At 35.0% G+C, this 18,577-nt stretch overlaps 1 protein-coding gene across 1 annotated transcript in view; it reads left to right on the top strand.

Moving 5' to 3' along the window:
• Positions 1-18,577, top strand: part of LOC139869116 (ferric reduction oxidase 2-like) — a 49,658-nt gene that overhangs the window by 18,464 nt on the left and 12,617 nt on the right. The window contains exon 4 of the mRNA XM_071857441.1: positions 15,463-15,674. Coding sequence (XP_071713542.1) covers positions 15,463-15,674 — 212 coding nt within the window. The remainder of the gene's footprint in view (positions 1-15,462; positions 15,675-18,577) is intronic.

Genomic DNA, 18,577 nt, shown 5'->3' with positions numbered 1-18,577 from the left:
ATAAAGCCCAACGACAAACCAGAAATTATAAACCATATATATCGATGCATATAACAATATAAAGACACGGGAGAACTAGAAACACTATAAACCCAAGAGTATAGTAGAAGTAAATAGATTCTTCCGGCGGTAGATGAAAAAAAAAAGAAGAATGACCGATATGAAAGTTAGAAGTATATCGAGAATCAGAACTGGATGGAGCATATTGATGAATACTTTAAAATATGAGTTGAGGGGGAAAGAATAGAAGGTGATGAAACATGACTAGGAACTTAGAAATCAACAGATTTAACTCACACAATGGCAGAATAAGTGAATCAAACCCTCTAGTGAATAGGTTAAGTTTTTTATTTTATTAATTTAGTCAAACCACAACTAAATCAAGTGTGATTAGATCAACACCTAGAGCTATTATTCACCACCTGGGTGATTTGGACTGAGAGAGAATCGAAGGAGCTCACTAGATCTGAGTGTGTGTAATAAATGAGAGGCTTAACCTAAAATGAAGAACATAAGACTTTATATACCCCTGCTGTTGACACACCCATATGATTCATTCATCACACGTACGAGTTGGCTTCATCAACCGTACGGGTGATCACTCACTCGTGTCTTATCATTTAGGTTATAATTGTAACTTAGCTCAGCATCAACCATGCGTATGAGCCTGTCAGCCGTACTAGTGAGGCTTCACTCGTACGTCTGACTAAGTCTAACATAGTCAAACATCTAAATCTCATTCCTGCAGTTCCTGTAACCACATACAAACACGGATAGGATAATAACGAGCAATCATGATGGCCTGTAAACTGTTGTACCTACAATGGACGTGGGTAGATGTCTAGGGACTTGCATAAAATGCATCAACAGATGGTGTGAGTTGTAAGGAAACGAAGGAGGTGAATTTATAAGAAAATCTCCGACAGAACAATTAAAATGGACGATCGCATTTAAAGCGGATCCTAATTCCCTTGATTACCGGAGAGTCAAATCTTATTAAGAAGATTTTCTTCAAATCCCTTAAAATCTGGGAATCAATCATATCTACGTCAAATGATAAGATGAATCTACACTTACTCATTTCACTCTTCTATGTTAGCTTCATTCGTACTCTTCATATAAATGGATTGTTTATCCAAATTATTCGCTGATGATAAAACTCTAATTTTCAGCCCGTATGCATCATGAAAACATACTTATTATCATTCACGACCTTTCCACTCAAATTTCGGGACGAAATTTCTTTAACGGGTAGGTACTGTGACAACCCGGAAATTTCCAACCAAATTTAAACTTTAATCTTTATATGTTTTCGACACGATAAGCAATATTTGTTAAGTTAAATTTCAAGAATTTTAAACTATGTTCATACATTCATTCAACCTCGACCAAGTTCCAACGATTCACGAACCATTAAACGAATATGATTATATATGTATATGTGTATATATATTATAACTTGAAACGTAAACAAAATATTAGATTAAATACTTTATATGATTGTATCTGTTTCAAAATGTTTATCAATGGAATTAGAAGATAAGATCAAATGATTGAATTATCAGATATATTGAATTATGATTACAAGTCTCTGTTGAAAGGCCCACGCTGATTTGAGAAATCTTTTCATTTTAACAATATTCGGAAAATGGTAAAGTGATTTATAAATATGAACAAATTGTCAATCATTGAGAACTAGACAAAGGATAGTGGAAGATTGAATCTCATAAAGACTCGATTGATCTATTTAGTTTCAAACGTACAAAAACGTTTTCAGTTTAAAAAGAACTTTATTATTAAAAGGTATATAACTTTTATAAATATCTAGAACCACTTTTGACAACTCATTACTTAACTAGTATGATAAAGATAATGATATTTATATTTTATTTTATTAAATATATATAACGATTTAAATTAATATTATATATATTTATACGCGTATTATACGTACATAGTTTTATACTTTTACTATACTTAAACTTTACCTTTACTTTATTTTTACTTTACTTTAACTTTAATAATTCATACTTTAATAATTCACTTTAATAATTCATACTTTAATAATTCACTTTAATAATTCATACTTTAATAATTCACTTTAATAATTCATACTTTAATAATTCACTTTAATAATTCATACTTTAATAATTCACTTTAATAATTCAAAAATCTATTATAAATAGAATTCAATAGGTTTCATTATTTCATAGAAACTTGAAAATAGTTTTCTCTAAACTCTCTCAATCGATTTACATATATATATTTACTCCGTATTATCTCAAGATATTATTAGTATACATAAAATATTACGACAGAGTACTGTCCGAGTGATTTCGAAGTTGTTTTTTCGAGTGGGATAGGATTAAGGAAATTATGGGTTATAGCTACGGAGGTGATTGAGTATGGTTCATGGGTATGCTCGTGAGGTCAATATAGTGTTTATCATCTCCGTTGCATTTACGTACCTTTCCTGCAATATTGAATCTCAATATTGATATGTGAGTACTCATAATTTAATTTTTACATACTAATAGTGTATCCCTAACTAGTGCTCGAGTATATAGGATTATACATGCTTGTACTTTTGATATTGCCATTAGATAGGTTATGTTGATTCCTGAATTAGTTACATATACGATTGAGATAAGGTATAAGATATGCATGTCATTGGAAAGCTAGCGAAAAATAGTTGAATTTTGGTTTAAGAATCACTTGAATCCAAGTAACGGTTAGAAAGTTATGAAATAAACAAATTGCATAATTAATTTCGTAATTAAAATTGCTGATGATAATTAGTGAACTAATTTTCTGGGTTATAAAAAGTGGTTATTTGGATTCTACTCGTCGAGTAGATGAATTTTCATATAAAGCACGTCTCGTTTCGTTGAACGGTTGTCAAGTTATGGACAAAAGAAGTTTTGCAAATTTTGATGAAATGTCGAAACGGGAACTGAAATTCTCGCTGATCTGCGTTGTTTCATATATAAAAAAAATACCACTGAATTCTTTGCTGTAAGGTCTAACAAACGACTCTAGCCGTTTGTCAATTCGAGTCTCGACGATTTTTCTAAAAATCATCAAAGTTGACGGTTTGGTCACATTTTAAAATTCTAAAAAGAGCTGAAACTTTTTTATTTAAAAATGTCAGTTTTGTATCAGTTGTCATGGTCAGCCTGATATGTGTTTACTCTTGCTAAAAATCATGTTATATCTTTGTGGTAATGAGAATTTGCAGGCTTTGACCGTTTGTCAATACGAGTTTTGAGGAATTTTCTAAAAATCTCCAAAGTAGGCTACTCGGTCACTTTTGTAAATTTATTAAAGCTGAAAAATTAACTTTGAAACGCCGAAAACGCGTTGGCAACTACGAGTTGTCTAGGTTTAGTTTACTTCTGTAATATTTATGCTTAATCTTTTTGGTAATGTGTAACTTTTATCTTTGGCCGTTTATCAATCGGAGTTCCGATAATTTTTCTAAAAATAGCTGAAGTGGCCCGTTTAGTCATGTTTGACCGAAAACCATTTTTGTATAAGTTATTATATATTTGTATGCGACCACATTTTTACTTTGACCTTTGACTTTTGACTTTAACCTTTGACTTTTGACTTTGAACTTTGACTTTTCCTGTTAACTTTTCAGTTAACTTTTTGTGTTGATTTTCTCTATAAAAAAAAAACCTAAAATACTATTTTATGATTATGAAACCATTTGTGTTACGTTGTTTCACACGTCACCTTTTACTAGAATCTTAATTGAGCATGAGTAATATAACATGTTACTATACTGTAGAGTCAGACTCGAGCTATAGGATAGGATTACACTATGACCTGACCTAAATTGCTATACAAATATTGACCAACATATAAATATATATAATTAATATAGGTTCGTGAATCCGAGGCCAACCTTGCACTTGTTCAATGACGTTATATGTATTTTTACTACAAAATACAGTATGGTGAGTTTCATTTGCCTTTTTATCCTTTATATTTTTGGGACTGAGAATGCATGCGCTTTTATAAATGTTTGACGAAATAGACACAAGTAATTGAAACTACATTCTATGGTTGAATTATCGAAATCGAATATGCCCCTTTTTATTAAAGTCTGGTAATCTAAGAATTAGGGAACAGACACCCTAATTGACGCGAATCCTAAAGATAGATCTATTGGGCCTAACAAACCCCATCCAAAGTACCGGATGCTTTAGTACTTCGAAATTTATATCATGTCCGAAGGAGGATCCCGGAATGATAGGGGATATTCTTATATGCATATTGTTAATGTCGGTTACCAGGTGTTCACCATATGAATGATTATTTTTGTCTCTATGCATGGGACGTATATTTATGAGAACTGTAAATGAAATTCTTGTGGTCTATTAAAATGATGGAAATAAATGATTTTGATAAACTAATGAACTCACCAACCTTTTGGTTGACACTTTAAAGCATGTTTATTCTCAGGTGTTAAAGAAATCTTCCGCTGTGCATTTGCTCATTTTAAAGATATTACTTGGAGTCTTTCATAGCATATTTCGAAGAACGTTGCATTCGAGTCATTGAGTTCATCAAAGATTATTATTAAATCAATTTATAGTTAGATAGTGGATATTATGAAATGGTATGCATGCCTGTCAATTTTCGATGTAAAGAAAGATTGTCTTTTAAAAACGAATGCAATGTTTGTAAAATGTATCATATAGAGGTCAAATACCTCGCAATGTAATCAACTATTGTGAATCGTTTATAATGTATATGAACGGGTCCTTTCACATTGGAGTGTATATACCAATAGTACATACATCTAAAAGCTGTGTATTGTACGAGTACGAATACGGGTGCATACGAGTAGGATTGTTGATGAAACTGAACGAGGATGTAATTGTAAGCATTTTTGTTAAGTAGAAGTATTTTGATAAGTGTCTTGAAGTCTTTCAAAAGTGTATGAATACATATTAAAACACTACATGTATATACATTTTAACTGAGTCGTTAAGTCATCGTTAGTCGTTACATGTAAATGTTGTTTTGAAACCTTTAGGTTAACGATCTTGTTAAATGTTGTTAACCCAATGTTTATAATATCAAAAGAGATTTTAAATTATTATATTATCATGATATTATGATGTATGAATATCTCTTAATATGATATATATACATTAAATGTCGTTACAACGATAATCGTTACATATATGTCTCGTTTCAAAATCATTAAGTTAGTAGTCTTGTTTTTACATATGTAGTTCATTGTTAATATAATTAATGATATGTTTACTTATCATAATATCATGTTAACTATATATATAACCATATATATGTCATCATATAGTTTTTACAAGTTTTAACGTTCGTGAATCACCGGTCAACTTGGGTGGTCAATTGTCTATATGAAACCTATTTCAATTAATCAAGTCTTAACAAGTTTGATTGCTTAACATGTTGGAAACATTTAATCATGTAAATATCAATCTCAATTAATATATATAAACATGGAAAAGTTCGGGTCACTACACAAATAGGGACTGGGGTAATTGTGACTAATTATATCAAATCACAGTTGTATAAACGAGAACGACTCTACATGAGACGTTTTGTTGAGTTTTGCAGCGAAAGATAACTATGTCTTTAATTGATATGATATGTAATGAAGACTCCAAGCATAGCAAGCAATCATCATCAAAGCAGTAGATATACAGCGGAAGCAATATTTAAGTACCTGAGAATAAACATGCTTAAAAAGTCAACACGAGGTTGAGTGAGTTCATAAGTTTGTCATAAATAATGATTTCATTAATAGTGTTAGACCACAAGATTTGTTTTCATAAGTAGATCACTCAGATCCAGTCAAGTTGATCTCCCGCAGGATCAAAAAGTTATGCCAGTGCATGATATTTAGACTAAACGTTGTTTTCCCCGTGACAAGTTGTTCTGTCCTTGTCGTTTAATTTCATTATCAAGTAATACAAAGACTTAGTCAAATGTATCGGGGACGTTACTCCCGATAGGCCTATCCCTAATAATTAAGAATGCCGCAGCAATTAAAAATATCACTGTAGGGACTTAGTCGGACATAGCCGGGTATAGCATAGTTTAACAGTTGGTACTGATATTTAGACTAGACTTTCAAGTTTACCCCGTACAAGTTATCGTTTATACTTGTCGGTTGGGGACTTGCTGGTCATAGCCCAACATATCACAGTTTAATAGTTGGTACTGATATTTAGACTAGACTTTCAAGTTTGCCCCGTACAAGTTATCGTTTATACTTGTCGGTTGGGGACTTGCTGGTCATAGCCCGACATATCACAGTTTAATAGTTGATACGTGTAAAACAGTTATAAAAGTTGCGCATGTATTCTCAGCCCAAAAATATATAAAAAGGGAGCAGATGAACTCACATTAAATATCAGTTGAAGTATTCCACGCAAGAAGGAAAGTAAAGCAAGTAGGTGATCTGGATATCAACCTTGAGGTATAACGTTTGATTAGTTAATGTCTAACTTGACATAAAGTATGTTTATTAATATAGCAACTATATTGACCGTGACGGTTTTCGAGAAAAGTTCCTATTTCTCAAAAGTTTCTATTTTTGAAAACCTACTATTTATGAAAAACTTCCACTTATAGTAAGCTTCTAGTTTAAGAATGTTCAGGTTATAATTCTTAATAAAGATGTTGTACAATCTCGCCCAAACTTCGTCGCTAACATGCAAGTCACTCGAATGATCTATTGTTACCGAGCGGCCCAGGATCTCTTGACCAGAATCTAAGTCTTGGCATTCGAGATCCACAAGCGTCCCATAATGGTAACAAGGATCACCCCAGGCCACAAGTAGCGGTGATGTTTGTAGTCTTTGTACGCTATCTTTAATTATAACCTTCACGTTAGGTGCGTATATACATATATATTCATTAATTCGATTTTAATTATAACTCCAATATATTAATTCATAAAAATACTTTTATAATTTTTGGTAACATATATTACTAATTATAACATGTTATTTATTTTAATTTTAATTGCATATAATTTATAACATTATTTACATGTTTCGGTAAAAAAAATAATAAACTGAAGTAAATAGTAAAAAGTAAAAAGTAAAAAGTAAAAAGTAAAAAGTAAGAAAAGAATACTTACTAGTAGTAATTCTTCAAAGAGAGAATGAGAGAAATTTTGGTGTGAGTTTGAATGAGAAATGAGGGGTATTTATACTTGAAAAAAATTAGGTAAAAAGAATAAAATAATTAAAAGAAAAAGAAATATTTTAATTTTTAATGGGATTTTAAAATTCAAAAGTATTAAATGTTAGGTCATGGGATAATGCACAAAATAAAATAATAAAAGTAGTTTTCCATTATAATTTTTAATTAAAAAGTAATTTATTTATTTATTTATTTATTTTATTAAAAAAATCATTTATTTTAAGGATTTTTTATATATATATATTTTTAAAATAAACAAATTGATTTACTACTTTTCCAAGAATATTTGTCAATATTTTTTTATTCATAATAACAATACTGATAATAAAGATATTAATTATTGATATCTTGTTTAAAAAGGATATTAATAATAATAATATTAATATATCAAATTAATGCGTAATTATTTACAAATAATTGTTCGTGAATCGTCGGAATTATTCGAGGTTAAATAAAATCATATAAAGATTTTTGTTTAAATTTTGCCGGAAATTTACGGGTTGTCACACTCGTAGAGTCGTTTGGCATTTAAACTTTTTGTGGTCGAAACTCATGATTTGTATGAAACACGTATTTTGGGCATTGTGGGCCTCGCGTTGTAAAACTCATTTTTATGTTTGATTCGTGTTAGTTTTACATATATAAACATGTTGTGAAAATCGTTTGGTCTAATTATGTCGGGAAGTGCGAGATCTTTTTACGTGTAAAAATCAGTCCGGACAGAACCTGGATGGAGTTGTGCGCGCCGCGTACTACAAGGGGAGCGCGCCGCGCACTCCCATGTACAGCAGTTTTTAATTTTTTTTGGGACTGTTTTGGGTCGGTTATTGGTTGGGTTGTTACAAGTGGTATCAGAGCATGGTCTAAGGGATTTAGGCGACTTGAGATAGGTGCCTAGACTTAGACTTTCTTGTGTGTGCGCGTTATGCGGGACTTGTAGGAGTTTGGGTCGGAACGGGAATTGCTAGTGCTAGTGTTTATGTGAATTAACCTTGCACTAGCTGTTTTGTGTTGTGTTTAGCAATCATCAAGCGAGATAGTCGTTGTACTAGCAAGTTAATGCGAGGTGCTCGCGTAACAATGATTAACTACCATTGTTACGGATGCAAATCGTGTCAAACAAGTAATGTACGACGATTGTCGAGCAAGATGGAGTAGTGTGGTGTATATGTATATACATATGTGTTAAGTCCTTTCGTTTCGTTGTTTAAATCTTTTCCGTTTTATAGAATGAAGATGAGAAATGGACACGACACCAATGATGGAAGTACGAGTGAGGACGTTGAGTTCACGGCCAAAGTTGAGGCCATCTTTAAACGTCAAAAGGCGGAGTTCCTCGAGGATGTTAAGAAAATGTTTCTAGATACGATTGACGAGCAATTAGTCAATGTAGTCAAGGAGCAAGTGAAGGCCGTTCTTCAAGAGGATACTGTGGGGAGACGGGACTTCTTCTATAAGAATTTCAAGGACTCTCAACCTCCCACCTTCGATGGTAAACGGGACCCTGTGTGAATGCCCTCTTGATAAAAAGATGAGATATGGTTGTAGCATGTTAAGAGGTGATGCTAAATTGTGGTGGGACGCGAAGATCCGACTTTATGGCGAAGAACAATGCATGGAGTTCACATGGGATGAATTCAAGGTGGAGTTTTTCGATGAATACTGAACTTCGGCCAATCTTACAAGGCTTAAGGATGAACTACGTTCTTTGAGGCAAGGGTCGATGGATTTGAACACTCTCAAATCCGTGTTTTTGTCCAAGACCCAATTTTGCCCGGAGTATATCGGGAATGATAAAATGTTGAAAGAAGATTTCTATCGAATCTTGAATGATAACTATCAAGAGAAAATTAGTGTGAACGTGGTGAAGAGCTTTGATGAATTGTTCAATATGGCGAAGGGTTTTGAAGCGCTTGTGTTGAGAAAGAGTAGTTTTACTTTTAGAAAGAGGAAGTTCGAGAATTCGTGTCAATCAAGCTTTTCCAACAAAAAGAACAAGAAGGGCTCTGAAAGTGTTAATAGTGTGAAGAAAGGTGGCTCCGGTGGTCATGTACCCACTTGCTATACTTGTGGGCAAAAAGGTCACATCTCTCGTGATTGCCCCAACTCACCTTCCACACCCAAATTTACTTGTTTCAATTGTGGTAAAGAAGGGCACAAGAGGCCCGAGTGTCCCAAGTTGCGCAATGATAATGTTAAGCGGTTAGAAAAGGCGGCGGGTACGGCTAGGGGTCGGAATTATTTGATGACCAATGATGAAGCCAAACAATCGAACGAAGTTGTCTCAGGTACTTTCATGGTTAACTCTAATCCGGCACGAATCCTATTTGATAGTGGTGCCAATTTATCGTTTGTTTCTCCAAGATTCGTGCCTAAGTTAAATAAACTGCTAGTTAAGTTGAGTCGTCTGGTAGAAGTTGAAATAGCGGATGGCAAGACGGCGCTAGTGATTGATGTGTGTAAAAATTGTGATGTCGTTTTTGGTGCCGAAAACTTTAAGATTGATCTTATCCCGATGACTTTGGGCGATTTCGATATCATTGTTGGTATGGATTGGCTCGATTATAATAGAGCCGATATTGCATGCCATGAAAAATTTATTCGTGTAAAGGCCCCAAGTGGGGGAGAGATAATTATTCACGGTGATAAGCGTAGAAGACTTGTGCCGATATGCACTTTTGCACGGGCACTTCGTCTCCTCGATAGTGGTGGCATGGCCTTTCTTGCCCATGTTGTTGATACTCGTGATGAGTCACCACCCATTCGTGAAATTCCGGTGGTTAGTGAATTCGAAGACGTTTTTCCGGACGAGTTACCGGGTGTTCCGGCGGAAAGACAAGTTGAATTTCGCATTGAGTTGGTTCCGGGAGCTACTCCCATTGCTAAAACTACTTATCGTTTAGCGCCGACGGAAATGCAAGAATTGTTAAATCAAATCCAAGAGTTGCTTGAAAAGGGTTTTATCCGACCGAGTGCTTCGCCATGGGGCGCTCCGATTTTATTTGTGAAGAAGAAGGATGGTAGTATGCGGATGTGCATCGATTACCGGGAGGTGAATAAAGTGACGATCAAGAATCGTTATCCTTTGCCTCGGATTGACGATTTGTTTGACCAACTCCAAGGTGCGACGTATTTCTCAAAGATTGACCTACGGTCCGGCTATCACCAAATGCGGGTCCGTGAGGAAGATTTCGAGAAAACGGCTTTTCGAACGCGTTATGGGCATTTTGAGTTTGTAGTTATGCCTTTTGGTCTTACGAATGCACCGGCGGCATTCATGGACCTTATGAACCAAGTGTGCCAACCTATGTTGGACAAGTTGGTGATTGTGTTCATTGACGACATACTAGTCTACTCGAAAAGTACGAACGAACAAGAACGACATTTGCGTGAAGTATTGAAGATGTTACGAAAGGAGAAGTTATATGCTAAGTTCTCCAAATGTGAATTTTGGCTAAGGGAGGTTCAATTCCTTGGCTACATTGTGAACAAAGACGGTATTCAAGTAGATCCAGGGAAGATAGAGACGGTGAAGAGTTGGAGACAACCGACTACGCCTACGGAGGTTCGAAGTTTTCTCGGATTGGCCTGTTATTATCGTCGGTTTATCCAAGACTTTTCTAAGATCGCTTCTTCGTTGACGAAATTGACGAGGAAAACGCGAGATTTAATTGGAAGAATGAGCAAGAGATTGCTTTTCAATTGTTAAAGGAGAAGTTGTGTCAAGCTCCGGTGTTCGTATTGCCGGAGGGGGTGGAGGACATGACGGTTTATTGTGATGCTTCGCTAAACGGGCTCGGGTGTGTTCTTATGCAAAAGGGTAAAGTCATTGCTTACGCCTCTCGTCAATTAAAGGAACACGAAACGAGATATCCGACTCATGATCTTGAGTTGGCGGCGGTTGTGCATGCGTTGAAAATTTGGTGCCATTACTTGTATGGTGTCAAGAGTACGATTTATTCGGATCATAAGAGTTTGAAACATCTCTTTAATCAACGAGACTTGAATTATCGTCAACGTAGGTGGATGGATGTGGTGAAAGATTATGATTGTGAAATACTTTATCATCCGGGCAAGGCGAATGTGGTCGCGGATGCGTTAAGTCGAAAGAGTCATCACCCAGCGTTACGATTAGGATTGTTACGTATGATTATTACTAACGATTTTCTTGAAAAACTTGGTGTGATTCAAATAGAGGCTTACGTTCACAACAAGCATGCAGAACGAATTGTGAGGCAATCGGAATTCATTACTATGGGTTCGCGTGGTTTGTTGTCTTTTCAAGGAAGATTGTGGGTGCCGAAGATGGGTGATTATCGACAAGTGCTACTTGACGAAGCACATAGGTCAAAGTATTCCATTCATCCGAGCGCGACGAAAATGTATCTTGACTTAAAGAAAGATTATTGGTGGCCGGGCATGAAACGTGATGTTGTAAAGTACGTTGAGCAATGCGTCACGTGTTTACAAGTTAAGGCCGAGCACCAAAATTCGTATGGTAAGTTACAACCGTTAGAAATCCCGAAGTGGAAATTTGAGCACATTACCATGGATTTCATCTCAAAGTTACCTAAAACGGCGAGAACCCAATTTGATTCAATTTGGGTGATAGGTGATCGATTGACGAAAAGTTCTGTGTTTCTTCCCATTCGGGAAGCGATATCGTCGGAGACCTTGGCTAAGTTGTTTATCAAGGAAGTCATCTCTCCACACGGTGTTCCTATATCTATTATTTCGGATCGAGATACCCGTTTTACATCTCGGTTTTGGGAAAAGTTTCATGAAGATATGGGTACGCAATTGAAATTGAGCACGGCGTATCATCCTCAAACGGACGGCCAAACCAAACGTACGATTCAAACTTTGGAGGATATGTTACGGGCGTGTATTATTGATTTTGGTGGTAGTTGGGATGAGCACTTGCCTTTGGTGGAATTCTCGTACAATAATAGTTATCATACTAGTATCAGGATGCCACCTTATGAGATGCTTTATGGATGAAGGTGTCGAACTCCAATTTGTTGGGGTGAAGTGGGTCAAAAGGAAATAGGGAGTACCGATTTGGTTTTAGAAACGAATAGCAAGATCGATATAATTCGAGATCATTTGAAAAAGGCGCAAGATAGACAAAAGTCGTATGCCGACAAGCGTAGATGAATGATTAAGTTCCAAGAGGGCGACAAAGTGATGCTTAAAGTTTCGCCATGGAAAGGTATTATTCGGTTTCGAAAACGGAGAAAGTTAGCTCCTCGGTTTATTGGGCCATTTAAGGTTTTAGCTCGTGTTGGTGAAGTCGCGTATCGTTTGGAATTACCCGAAGAGCTTGCGGGGATCCATAATACATTTCATGTTTCCCATCTCCGTAAGTGTCTTGCGGATGATTCATCATGGGTGCCTTTGGACGAAATCGAGCTAAACAATAAGTTAGAGTATATTGAGGAGCCGATTGCCATACTCGATGAGAAGGTCAAAAGGTTGAGACATAAAGAGGTTAGGACTTTTAAAGTTCAATGGCGTCGTAGTAAGGTTTCCGAGTTTACTTAGGAGCCCGAAGAATTCGTGTTGGTTTATCTTCCCTCTTGTCATGCCGCTTGGATCACGAGGACGCGCTCCGATTCAAGTGGGGGAGAGTTGTAAGACCCTAATCTTCATTGTACAGCAGAGTAAATAGAGTACATAAAGTGTGGGAATGATTGTGCAGTTAAACAGAAGTCAAAGAGTGATCTGAGCTTAGTGCGCGCCACGCACATCAAAGGGAGCGCGCCGCGCACCCTTTACTGTAGCCGGGTTCAGCCCTTTTTAATCAGATATTTTGATGGGCATTTTGGTAATTGCACTTGTGGAGGAATTAAAGGCAGTTGGTCAGTTTGTGGAGTATCATTCACTCCATTTTCAACAACCTTATCTTCTTCACTTTAATTTAGAGAGAGATTGTGATTTCTTGAGTGAGAGAGCTTAAATCCAAGAGGAAGGAGCTTGTTTTGGGATAAAGTTCAGGCATTAAAGTTGTTCATCTCATCTCTAGCTTCGTTTTGGTTGTAGTGGTATGCTCTAACTTTAATTTCCTTACTTTGATTTTGTGTAAGGGTTAGGGTTTGAGTAAATGATGAACATAAAACCCATATTTAGTGATTTTGGGTGTTCTTGGGTAAAATGGAGTCATGAAGGTTAAATGGTAACTAACCTAAGGTTTCAAAGTATTAAACGATGTTTATGAACCCTAATTGGTTAGTAAATTGCTAACACACTTAGTTAATTGGTAAATGGGTGTTAGTTGGGATAATGGATGACCCGAAATGGATGTATCAACTTTAAATTAGTGAAAGGTTTGATTATTGACCTAGTTAGGAATTATGGGTATGAAATACCCTAATTATATCTTAGTAAGTGTGGTTGGACCTTAATCACTAGCTTCTAAGTGATTGATGATGGTCTTGACCCTTAAGGGGCGGTTTTGGTGAAAATGGGGCATTTAATGCATTTAAGTCATTAAATGCACATGAGTGAATTGTTGGCATTTAATCCAACTAGTTTGTGTGTTAATTAAGTACTTATTGCATTAGGTACTTTGCTTTGAAGCTTACGGAAGTATTTAACCGTCACCAAATCGTTAAGGTGAATGGAATAAGTATACATGTACGTATATGATGTGTTTACTTGTAGAAATGGATATGTGTTGTCCGAGTTAGTGATATATGCGTTGTACACTAACGGTTTTATGAATGGATATATGTTGTCCAAATTAGTGGTATATGTGTTGTACACTAACGATTTATGCTTGGATATGCATTGTCCAATTTAGTGTTATATGTGTTGCACACTAACGATTTTATAAACGGATATGTGTTGTCCAAGGGTTAGTGATATATGTGTTGTACACTAACGGTTGTTACGAACACCGATGGGAAATTTGAGTACCATTCCTTTTATGATTGGTTAACCATGGTTGTATGAATTGTGTATTAGCATATTTAATTATGAACTATATGCTATTGGTATTGCTAGCTCATTGTGAATTGCGGTTAATGGTGTATGCATAATTTTTTCATGGTTGTTGAATTGCTAGCTTGTGTACGGTATTGAGTAAGTGATGCAAGTAAGTAGATTATATATGTATATGTATAATTATTGCATTCACTAAGCGTTAGCTTACCCTCTCGTTGTTTACCTTTTTATAGGCACAGGTGTGGACAAGGGTAAGGGCATTGTTTTGGAGTAGAGATCTCGTTTGTTGTTAGGGGACGCTTTTTGGAAGTATTATCTTTTGGAGTTTGACCGAGACTTGGGTAGTTTAACCTTAAACACCATGCTCGTAGGGTCGTTTGGCATTTAAACTTTTTGTGGTCGAAACTCATGATTTGTATGAAACATGTATTTTGGGCATTGTGGGCCCCGCGTTGTAAAACTCATTTTTATGTTTGATTCGTGTTAGTTTTACATATATAAACATGTTGTGAAAAGCGTTTGGTCTAATTATGTCTGGAAGTGCGAGATCTTTTTACGTGTAAAAATCAGTCCGGACAGAACCTGGATGGAGTTGTGCGCGCCACGCACTACAAGGGGAGCGCGCCGCACAGTCCCCTGTACAGCAGTTTTTAATTTTTTTTTGGGACTGTTTTGGGTCGGTTATTGGTTGGGTTGTTACAGCAGTGTTGCAGAACTTGGAATTACTTGCGGAATTCTCGGTTTTTGCAACTCAGGGAGTAATCGGTCAAATTTCGTCAAACAAGGTCAAAACTCGGAATTACTCGAAAAATCAGTCAGAATTAGGTCAAAACTCGGGATTACTCGGAAAAACGCTCAAAACTCAGTTCAAAATCAATCAAAGTCAAACTTGGTCAACATCTGAGTACTTCTTGGGTTGCCGAGTACTCCCCGAGTAGTGATTTTGCAACCTTGACTATAGAGTATTCAACATTTACGAGTTAATCAACCCGTCACATACCAAAAACTATATATTTTTGACCTATACTAACCTTTCCTTTTAGTCACCTGAGTTTCTTGCAAGAGGTCTCAGTCTTTCGGTTCAAATCTTGTCTAGGACGAAAATTTTGTGGTGGCCTGGGAAGGGTTGGAAAGAGCCAAGGAGTAATCCTGCTGGTCTACGTACATCATAGTATGGGATCAGATTACTGGCCCTCCCGGGTAGTCCGAATTGGAAAAAAACCTTTTACCTTTTAGTGTATGCAAGATCTATATACAGAGTGGTGAACTCTGCTTTTTAGAAGGTAACTTATTTATTTATTTATTCAGGTGGGAAGTGAAATTAGATAGTATGGCGTTAATGCTCGGACTTGTTGGAAACATATGTCTCGCTTTCTTCTTTTTTCCAGTAACCCGAGGATCATCTGTTCTTCGGTTAATTCGTCTTACATCAGAATCTAGCATTAAGTACCACATATGGCTAGCACATTCTACTATGGTTTTATTCACTGCTCACGGTTTATGTTACACAGTTTTCTGGGGTAAAACATGTAGTGACCCGAACTTTTCCATGTTTATATATATTAATTGAGATTGATATTTACATGATTAAATGTTTCCAACATGTTAAGCAATCAAACTTGTTAAGATTTAATTAATTGAAATATGTTTCATATAGACAATTGACCACCCAAGTTGACCGGTGATTCACGAACGTTAAAACTTGTAAAAACTATATGATGACATATATATGGATATATATATAGTTAACATGATACTATGATAAGTAAACATATCATTAAGTATATTAACAATGAACTACATATGTAAAAACAAGACTACTAACTTAATGATTTTTAAACGAGACATATATGTAACGATTATCGTTGTAAAGACATTTAATGTATATATATCATATTAAGAGATATTCATACATGATAATATCATGATAATATAATAATTTAAAATCTCATTTGATATTATAAACATTGGGTTAACAACATTTAACAAGATCGTTAACCTAAAGGTTTCAAAACAACACTTACAAGTAACGACTAACGATGACTTAACGACTCAGTTAAAATGTATATACATGTAGTGTTTTAATATGTATTTATACACTTTTGGAAGACTTCAATACACTTATCAAAATACTTCTACTTAACAAAAATGCTTACAATTACATCCTCGTTCAGTTTCATCAACAATTCTACTCGTATGCACCCGTATTCGTACTCGTACAATACACAGCTTTTAGATGTATGTACTATTGGTATATACACTCCAATGATCAGCTCTTAGCAGCCCATGTGAGTCACCTAACACATGTGGGAACCATCATTTGGCAACTAGCATGAAATATCTCATAAAATTACAAAAATATGAGTAATCATTCATGACTTATTTACATGAAAACAAAATAACATATCCTTTATATCTAATCCATACACCAACGACCAAAAACACCTAAAAACACTTTCATTCTTCAATTTTCTTCATCTAATTGATCTCTCTCAAGTTCTATCTTCAAGTTCTAAGTGTTCTTCATAAATTCCAAAAGTTCTAGTTTCATAAAATCAAGAATACTTTCAAGTTTGCTAGCTCACTTCCAATCTTGTAAGGTGATCATCCAACCTCAAGAAATCTTTGTTTCTTACAGTAGGTTATCATTCTAATACAAGGTAATAATCATATTCTAACTTTGGTTCAATTTCTATAACCATAACAATCTTATTTTAAGTGATGATCTTACTTGAACTTGTTTTCGTGTCATGATTCTGCTTCAAGAACTTCGAGCCATCCAAGGATCCATTGAAGCTAGATCCATTTTTCTATTTTCCAGTAGGTTTATCCAAGGAACTTAAGGTAGTAATGATGTTCATAACATCATTCGATTCATACATATAAAGCTATCTTATTCGAAGGTTTAAACTTGTAATCACTAGAACATAGTTTAGTTAATTCTAAACTTGTTCGCAAACAAAAGTTAATCCTTCTAACTTGACTTTTAAAATAAACTAAACACATGTTCTATATCTATATGATATGCTAACTTAATGATTTAAAACCTGGAAACACGAAAAACACCGTAAAACCGGATTTACGCCGTCGTAGTAACACCGCGGGCTGTTTTGGGTTAGTTAATTAAAAACTATGATAAACTTTGATTTAAAAGTTGTTATTCTGAGAAAATGATTTTTATTATGAACATGAAACTATATCCAAAAATTATGGTTAAACTCAAAGTGGAAGTATGTTTTCTAAAATGGTCATCTAGACGTCGTTCTTTCGACTGAAATGACTACCTTTACAAAAACGACTTGTAACTTATTTTTCCGACTATAAACCTATACTTTTTCTGTTTAGATTCATAAAATAGAGTTCAATATGAAACCATAGCAATTTGATTCACTCAAAACGGATTTAATATGAAGAAGTTATGGGTAAAACAAGATTGGATAATTTTTCTCATTTTAGCTACGTGAAAATTGGTAACAAATATATTCCAACCATAACTTAATCAACTTGTATTGTATATTATGTAATCTTGAGATACCATAGACACGTATACAATGTTTCGACCTATCATGTTGACACATCTATATATATTTCGGAACAACCATAGACACTCTATATGTGAATGTTGGAGTTAGCTATACAGGGTTGAGGTTGATTCCAAAATATGTATAGTTTGAGTTGTGATCAATACTGAGATACGTATACACTGGGTCGTGGATTGATTCAAGATAATATTTATCGATTTATTTCTGTATATCTAACTGTGGACAACTAGTTATAGGTTACTAACGAGGACAGCTGACTTAATAAACTTAAAACATCAAAATATATTAAAAGTGTTGTAAATATATTTTGAACATACTTTGATATATATGTATATATTGTTATAGGTTCGTGAATCAACCAGTGGCCAAGTCTTACTTCCCGACGAAGTAAAAATCTGTGAAAGTGAGTTATAGTCCCACTTTTAAAATCTAATATTTTTGGGATGAGAATACATGCAGGTTTTATAAATGATTTACAAAATAGACACAAGTACGTGAAACTACATTCTATGGTTGAATTATCGAAATCGAATATGCCCCTTTTTATTAAGTCTGGTAATCTAAGAATTAGGGAACAGACACCCTAATTGACGCGAATCCTAAAGATAGATCTATTGGGCCTAACAAACCCCATCCAAAGTACCGGATGCTTTAGTACTTCGAAATTTATATCATATCCGAAGGGTGTCCCGGAATGATGGGGATATTCTTATATATATGCATCTTGTTAATGTCGGTTACCAGGTGTTCACCATATGAATGATTTTTATCTCTATGTATGGGATGTGTATTGAAATATGAAATCTTGTGGTCTATTGTTACGATTTGATATATATAGGTTAAACCTATAACTCACCAACATTTTTGTTGACGTTTAAAGA

The sequence above is a fragment of the Rutidosis leptorrhynchoides genome, chromosome 9 (genome assembly GCF_046630445.1).
Source record: "Rutidosis leptorrhynchoides isolate AG116_Rl617_1_P2 chromosome 9, CSIRO_AGI_Rlap_v1, whole genome shotgun sequence".
Classification (NCBI taxonomy): domain Eukaryota; kingdom Viridiplantae; phylum Streptophyta; class Magnoliopsida; order Asterales; family Asteraceae; genus Rutidosis; species Rutidosis leptorrhynchoides.
The sequence above is the reverse complement of the archived record's forward strand: the minus strand, read 5'-3'. Positions and strand labels throughout refer to the sequence as shown.